This window comes from Pyrus communis, chromosome 1 (genome assembly GCF_963583255.1).
Source record: "Pyrus communis chromosome 1, drPyrComm1.1, whole genome shotgun sequence".
In the NCBI taxonomy this organism is placed as follows: Eukaryota; Viridiplantae; Streptophyta; class Magnoliopsida; order Rosales; family Rosaceae; genus Pyrus; species Pyrus communis.
Window position 1 is genome coordinate 9,507,461 of NC_084803.1, and position 8,154 is coordinate 9,515,614.

Consider the following 8,154-nt stretch of genomic DNA (forward strand, 5'->3'; position numbering starts at 1 on the left):
TGGACCTTGCGGTCATCTCATCATTAAGATTGCTAAGTTTCTAAGCACTCCTTATTTGTGTACTTTAGGGTTTTTTACTACTGGTTCATGGTTGGTGTGATAAGGGCTCGTGTTTAAAGTGTTGAGACGAGTAATCCTTTAGAAAATGGTCATGTGTGGATTTTGATAGATAAATGGTAGAGATTGACGTAAAAGATGATATTGATGCAGGAGAATGGACATAATATTGATCGAATTAAAAAAATAAGGACGAAAATAATAAGTTCGGAGTATTACACGAGTCATTTGTGATAGAAATCCTATTTGATATTGAAGATTATGTGTGCAAGTTGCAATTTGTGCATGTTGGAGCAGAACTTGACCTTTACTTTGAAGGATGTCTTAGTGTACGACCATCGGATCACGTCAAGTGTCAAGTTAATGGCAAGTCTCATCCCAATCTTAGGAAGGAGGCCTGAACCCAGTTACAAGTGTGTGTTTTTTGGGTTACCAGAAAGCCCAATTACATACGTTTGGGCTATCAAATTGATTTATCCGTCAGTGCAGTAACTAGAAATGTGGGCGTAAATCAGTTTAAATTTTTTTTCTAGATATAATCGATATTTTAATTGAAATATCGAAAAAATTAGAGAAAGATATGAAAAAGGGAGGTGAAGTTTAAACTTCATAAAATATCGGAGAAATTTTTAAATTTCATTAAATCAATTGATTTTCTTCATATTTTTAGTATATCTGTTAAATATTGACAAACTGTCATATAACATTCACTAAAGTTTTATTTTAAGTTTTGAAAAAAAAAAGTTTCATTTGATCGAAAACAACCGATACCGATATAAAATACCCGTCGAAAAGCACTAAAACAGATCGAGACGGGACCAAAAAAAGGAAGAACATTTGGACGGGGTTTTTTCTTTTTAGTTCCCAAATGCGCGGCCCAAAATCCCGTAAAAAACAAAAAGCGCGAGCCTTAGGGCGGCGAACAGCAAAACCAGTAACCTTTTTTTTTTTTGTTTCGGAAACGCAAAACCAGTGTTCGGAAACGAAGAGAGAAACCCTAGAGAGCATCGTCAGTGTCAGTATGCGTTGACGACAACACAGATACAGTCGTCAGAGCCGGAAAGGACGAAGGAAGACGCCGAGGAGTGCTCGGAAATGAAGGATTCCCAGTCCCTCGCGTCGCGGAGAGGAATTTGAAGGGGTTTCCAAGTCTGACTTCAATTTCTCCTCTTGGTCTCGACACTATCAGAAAATCAAGGTAACAGTTTCCGTGATCATCATTCCAGTTTGTTTTGCTGACGATTAAAGGAAAGTAGAGACGGAGGAGGAGGAGGATGATAAGTTAATTATTCATTAATTAGCTAGTTAGTTAGTTAGTTAATTAGTTAATTAACGGCAAATTCCTGCAAATTGTCGGATGATATGGTGGCGCAAATACGGTCAAGGTTGCCACCTAAATCTTTGATGTGGTTCAAATGCGTCCGCCAGTTGTGGCGTGATCTGATTGATAGTCCTAGCTTTGTGGCCAGCCACCTCTCAAATTCGAATAATTCGAGTCCGTCCACCGCATTGCCGTCAGGCATTTTGTTGATGGCGAAGAGGATGATAACGAGGATGTTTTAGTGTCATTTCTTAATCTTTGCAATGATAATGTTAATGGCCGTGATGACTGTGTTAAGGTTGTTCACTGTGGGGATGACCCTTGGTGCATCCGTGCTTTGATGCGGGTATAACGATATTTGTGCTACTTCTTTCTCGATTGTAGGTCCTTTTGATGGGATTTTTTGTCTAAGCATTCACTATTATCTGCACTCGATTGTAGGTCATTTTGATGGGATATTGTCTAAGCATTCACTATTATCCACACGACATTGTTTTAGTCAATCCAGCTATCAGGGAATTTGAGATTCTTCCAAAGTCTCGTCTTCTTCTCCCACCCCCACTCAGCGAGGAGGATGATGAATTGAAAACCATTCCCGCTATGGTGGGATTCGGGTATGATTCTAGAGCTAAAACTTACAAGGTTGTTAGAATTGTGCAATTTATGTGGGGCCTAGAAGAGCAAAGGTGTATACTTGGGTGCTAATCCATGGAGGGAGCGCGATTGCAATATTGAATCTCCTGTTATTTCGTGTTCTCCTTCTTCTCTCTACTGCAAGGGATTTTTTTTTATTGGTTTTCGGCTGATCTACAAGATAACGGTACCATCTCTTCATTTGATATGAGTGATGAGGTATTTCATACTATACCAGTTCCATATAATTCCCATGAGAGAAGAGAATGGTGGAGCAGCCTTGCGGTATGGAATCAATCCATGATGCTGATTTCCTTTCACAGTGAAGAAGAAACTGGACTTTCGAATCTGAGCCAAGAATTGAGATTCCTCTGGAATTTTGTTTGAGTGATGAACCTTTTATGGTGGCCACTGATGGACATATTGTCTCCTATAATGTATGCACGCAAAAGCTCAAATACCTTCTTTGTGATGGAATTGAAGATAATCCATGTACTGAAGTTGTTTATGTTGAGAGCATTGTTTCTGTCAAGGGAGACAACAAGTTAAAGGGCACAGATTCGAACAGACTCTCTGCAAGGTATGCGATGCTTCCCCTTCCGTGGTTTTGCTTGCATTCCAATTTCAATGTAGACACCTTTCTTTGTGAGGTGTTGTTTGTTCCCTTCAGATACACATGATTATAAGATAGTAATATGGAACAAATTTGCCTACCTTACAATTATTTGCAACTAGAGAGAGGTTTTCTACTTTAATCAATTACTAAGTTGTTTTTCACTTCAGGAGTGTGCTTCTCTCACATGAAACAAGGTTAATTAGGTTTTTTATTTTAATTCATTTACAGTTTTTTCAAGAGTAGATGCATGTGCATGCTCTTATGTTTTTCCCCATTTACTTAAATCTTTTAATTTTGGTTGCCATGTGATACTTATGTTAGGTCATGTTTAGAAGAGGCCAGTGCACAATGGGTGAACGAGCCTATGCTCTGAAAATGGTGTAGCTGCTTGATCTTAGGCAAGAGTACTTTGGTGATAAAGTGGTTTCATGTGATGATGGCATCCAAAAACATAAAATGGGTCTTTGTTTTGTGCTTGGACAAGAATATGTTGTCGATCCTTAATGATACAGAAAATGTAATTACTCGATTCCCTTGATGATACTGAAAATTAGAGGTGCTATAGTTTTAATATGTGTGAACAACACAGCTCTGGAACCAGCATGTACTTTATTGGATTAAGGCTATATTTTATTACATGCACTTGAAGTTCACCCCAAACTCAGAATGAAGCTCATACCAGACCGAGTTCTGCTGCCCATGCTGTTTTGATTGTTGATGATAATTTAAGTTTTTGATTCCCTTGGTGATACTGAAAATTAGAGGTGCTATGTTTTAATATGTGTAATGTAAGCAGTACAACTCTGGAACCAACATGTACTTTATTGGTTTTCTGGCTATATTTCAATACATGTACTTTGACTTTGGTATTTATTAATTTTGTGTGGTGCAGGTGGGTGCAAGTTCAGCCAAAACTCAAAATGAAGCTCCTGCTGGGCTGAGTTCCGCAGCCCATGCTGAATCAGTAAGTGATGCTGTACATTTTCTCATTATTTCATTTATTGCATAATTACAACCCAGTTTAGACTGAGTGAGTGTTTTTGTTCATTTAGGGGAAGAGGTAAAGGAAGAGGTGGACCAATGGGCAGAGGAAAAGGGAGAGCCATGGGCAAAGGCAATGAAACTCAATTTGCATCTTCTTCTCGAACACTAAGTGAGAGAATCGTACATGCAAAATTTACTTTGTTAACTTAAGGCTTAGTTTGACATTGTTGTTGTGGTTTACATGCTAAAAGGAAGAGGAAGAGGCAGTCAAGCCATGTCATCATCAAGGCGAATGGAGTTCATGCAGCAATCTGCTGTATTGCCATCATCTTCACAAACTGTGACAAGAGGAAGAGGTCAAGGCAGGGCCAATGTAGCAATGGCAACTTCACAAGACTTGCCCTTCCGACCATCAACTTCGGTCAATGCCAAGCCCAGGGGAAGATCAAAACTCTCCTTTTGGAAACCGTGAAGTATATAATCTGCTGTTGGAGTTGTGCAACTGAAAGCAACCTGAAGAGAGTTCCTTGTAAGTAACCGTGTCCTTGTTGTGCATAGTTTGAATAGTTTACTCCTCTTGTCTAGTTTAGACCAGTTCCTCTCAAGCTTACTTCATCAGCAATCCTCGAGAGTAAATTGAGCCATCATTTAATAGGGTATATCATTGTCTCATAAATCATTAAAGTCTTGAATGTCGTTTTTGATGTGAACTAACTTTTGAAATTTTCATTAGGCCAAAATAGAAATATGATTTCTGACTAGGCTAGGTGGGGGCAAATTTGATAGGTGATCATATGAACTTTTTATGTTGTCTCAAAGTTAGGATACCGAAGAGTGGCTACTTTGAGCTCGTATATATAGAATACGGTGTCAAATTTGCTCAATGACTCAAACTCTTAATCTCTTTCCATTACAGATTGCAGCTTCTGAATGAATAGAGCTGACCAATTATAAAGTCAAGAGCCCCAACTCTGACCATTATCAGCTTTGCAAGGCCTTAACAACAGCATTCATTAAGTAGTTTTAATGAATCATGTTTGGAAACTGCACTCAGTGGGCTTTTGAATGGTAAGTTTATTGCTTAATTATTGGTAAGAAATAATTAAATGCATAGACTAATTATGGTTAGTCTTTTAAACATGTGGCACAATCTGGAGGGAGGTAAGGCTACACAAGGGTTAGGGGGTGAGTAAAAATGCATAAACTAACTCTTGACTGACTGACTTAAATTCTGTAAATTAGGACATCTATGGTCCGTTTGGAAATGCTTCTCTAAGAAACAGTTTTTCTGGAAGCTTTTTTAGTATATCCATGTAGAAATGAAGAACAGTAAACTTATAATTATGCTGAACACTGGGCAAGCCAAATTTAAATAGCGTGTTGCTATTCCTACCTGATGTCATGTCCTCAACCACCATTAGGGAAATCTTAACAACAAATTTATTCATTCATAAATGACCTTGATAACCTTTATTTATCGTAATATAGCCAACTCTTTACTCCCACATAGACCTAGTAGACCTATATTATTTTCGCTCCGTCTTCTTTAGTTGGATGCAGTGCTTGAAATATATCTTTTCAAGAGATCTTCTCTCGTTGCAGATTATTGATCACCCTGTTTTTTTTCTCTTTACTTTCCATTGTTTCAATTAATCATAATTGACAATAACATAAAGCTTCACTTGAGTTTCGGTTTCGCTATACATAAAGAAGAGTAATTCGCCGATTTCCCCCCTTAACTTGTACCCCATTGCCAATACTACCCATAAAGTTTTATCGTGGCCAGTTTCTTCCCTAAAATACTGTGAATGGCCAATTTCTCCCTATCTTCAAATTTATCCAAATTGCATCCAAAAAGTAGCATGTTGGTCATTAAATCTTCTATTATGTTTGTTATATTTTCTTTCTTAATGTTGTTGTTATTATTTTTGAAATGTGACATTTTCAATAGAAGGTTAGATGAAATGTGTGGAAACATGGCCGTCTGGGGAAATTGGCCATTTATATTAATTATTGGGAAATTGTCAAAATACTCTCGATTTAGGGAAATGATATCTGCACACCCCATTCCTCCGCCTGCAGACCCCTGTTTATTTATGTTCCTTGATTCTCCTTTTGATTTATTTAGTATAATATCCACAAATAAATAGGGTGTTAAAAAAAATGGTATGCAGAAATCATGTCCTATATACATATGGATTATTGTTCACTTCTTTCTTGATATAAATTGTAACGTAAAGTATGTTCTCGAGACAGATAATAAATGGCATCCACATTTGGACCAATTTTTTTCTTTTCCTTTTTAGCTTATAAAAGTCCAAAGGGTCCCCCGAACCCATTCCATCATCGAACAGCAGCAAAAGAAGAAGAACAAAACCCTAGAGAGAAATATCAGTATGATTGAGCATTGACTATAACAGAGAGACCAGTCAGAGCCAAGCGGAAGGAAGAAGCAACAAGTGTTTGGAAATGAAGGAATCTCAGTCGCTCCAAAGAGGAATTTGAGTGGATTTTGAAGTTTAATCAATTTGTCCTCTTGCACTCGGCACAAACGGAAATCCAAGGTAAGATTTCCCTTGATCTTGCTCCATCATTGTTCCGCCTTATTTAATTTGCTGAAAAGCATAAAAGGAAAAGTAAAGGAGGAGAAATTAATTAATTAATTAGTTCATGGCAAAGTCAAGTAATTTGACGGATGATATGGTGGTGCAAATCCTGTCTCGATTGCCACCTAAATCTTTGATGCGATTCAAATGCGTCCGCAAGTTGTGGTGTGATCTAATTGATAGTCCTAGCTTTGTGGCGAGTCACCTTTCTAACTCGAATTTGAAATCGAAATCAGATTCCTCCACCAGCATTGTTGTAAAACATACTGTTAAAAATGTGGAGGATGATAGGAAGCACATTTTATTGTCATTGCTTAATGTTTGCAAGGATGTTAGCGATGGTGATGACTGTGTTGAGGATCTTGGTGTTGTGTATCCTTTGCTGAGTATATCTTCCCCTAATTTTGAAATTGCGGGTTATTGTGATGGGATTTTTTGTCTAAGTCTTCACTTTTGTCCTGAGGATATTGCTTTAGTCAATCCAGCTATCATGGAATTTCAGTTTCTTCCCAAGTCTGGTCTTCTCCTCCCTGCCCCACAACCAGATGTTGCTGATAGAGTGGATACCATTACCAATGCCATCGGATTTGGGTATGATTCCAAAGCTGAAACATACAAGGTGGTTAGAATTGTGAAATTTTTGCCAGGGCCTAGAAAAGCAGAGGTATACACTTTAGGTGCTGATTCTTGGAGAGAGGTCAAGTTTGAAATTGATTGTTCTGTCATCTGGACACCTTCTTTTTATTTCTACTTCAAGGGGGTTTTTTATTGGTTTGCTACTGATCTCCATAATAACGATTTCATCCTTACATTTGATATGGGTGAGGAGGTATTTCATAATATACCAGTTCCGTATGATTCCCTGGAGAGATTTGCATGGAATTGCAGCCTTGCAGTATGGAATGAATCCATTGCTTTGTTTTGCTACTGCAAAGATGAAGGAACTGGACTTTCTATCTTTGATATATGGGAGATGGATGATTCTACTGGTGAGGTAAAAAGTCTGTGGAGTAAGAAATGCTTAACAATCGAATCTGTACCAAGTATAGAGATTCCATTGGTATTTTGGAAGAATGACGAGCTTCTTTTGACGGCCACTGACGGACGTATTGTCTCCTATAACATACGCACTCAAAAGCTCAAAGACCTTCCTATTCATGGCCTTGAAAATCCACTATATATTCAAGCTGTTCTTTATGCAGAAAGCCTTGTTTCTGTCAGGGGAGGCAATCAGCCTCTGACTATAGACCCAAACAGATACACTGGAAGGTATGTAAAGTTCTTCCTTTGCGTGTTTTTGCTTTTATACATTAATTAGTGTTTAAATTTTGATGTTATAAACCCGTCTTTGGGAGGTGTTGTTTGTTCCCTCCAGTTTTTCATGATTATAACAAAATCAGATGTTCCTGTTGGAATTTTGCAAACTAGATAGAGGTTCTCTACTTTTAATTTTTCTTTTCTTTTCTTTTCAGTAACATGCTTCTGACGGAAAACAAGATTGTTTACGTTTTCGTTCATTCTGATTCACTTACCTTATTTTGTGTACATTCATGTGTGTGCTCTTATGTTTTTTCCCAATTACTTAAATCCAGTGTATCGTTCGAGTTGTACTTTTACCCGAGGCATGTATGAGTTTATGCACTGGAAATGGCTAAAGCTGCTGGATCTCAGGAAAGAGTACGTTGGGGATATCGCGTGAGGAAAATGTATGTACTTGTTTCTCTTGTTCTACTTGAATTTCGTTGTTGTGGTGGTGTATTTTGAAATGTTAATTAGGCTAAAGTCGAAAAGACATTGCTGACTTTGGTTGTTGATGTTTTCTTCTCTATCTTATGAACTTTCGTTATCGTCTTAAAATTTAGGTTTACCTTGCGAACTTCAATGTATGGAATTTGGTTCTGTTTTAATGGAGCGAACTCTATTTTGTTAACAGATTA

At 37.7% G+C, this 8,154-nt stretch overlaps 1 protein-coding gene across 6 annotated transcripts; it reads left to right on the forward strand.

Annotated features, from left to right (window-relative positions):
• Positions 1-960: 960 nt before the first annotated feature.
• On the forward strand, positions 961-8,154 carry LOC137748274 (F-box/kelch-repeat protein At3g06240-like). Of its 6 annotated transcripts, none has more exons than XM_068488445.1 (6): positions 961-2,591; positions 3,520-3,591; positions 3,680-3,780; positions 3,863-4,140; positions 4,528-7,486; positions 7,810-8,154. In XM_068488445.1, exons 5-6 carry the CDS (start codon positions 6,282-6,284, stop codon positions 7,847-7,849), a joined length of 1,245 nt encoding a protein of 414 aa, XP_068344546.1. In that variant the 5' UTR covers positions 961-2,591; positions 3,520-3,591; positions 3,680-3,780; positions 3,863-4,140; positions 4,528-6,281; the 3' UTR covers positions 7,850-8,154. The 6 variants fall into 6 exon arrangements, with proteins under 6 accessions (XP_068344546.1, XP_068344529.1, XP_068344514.1 ...); XM_068488428.1 differs by lacking the exon at positions 7,810-8,154 and adding an exon at positions 2,949-3,144 and having other exon boundaries at positions 4,528-7,802; XM_068488413.1 differs by lacking the exon at positions 7,810-8,154 and having other exon boundaries at positions 4,528-4,679; positions 5,918-7,802.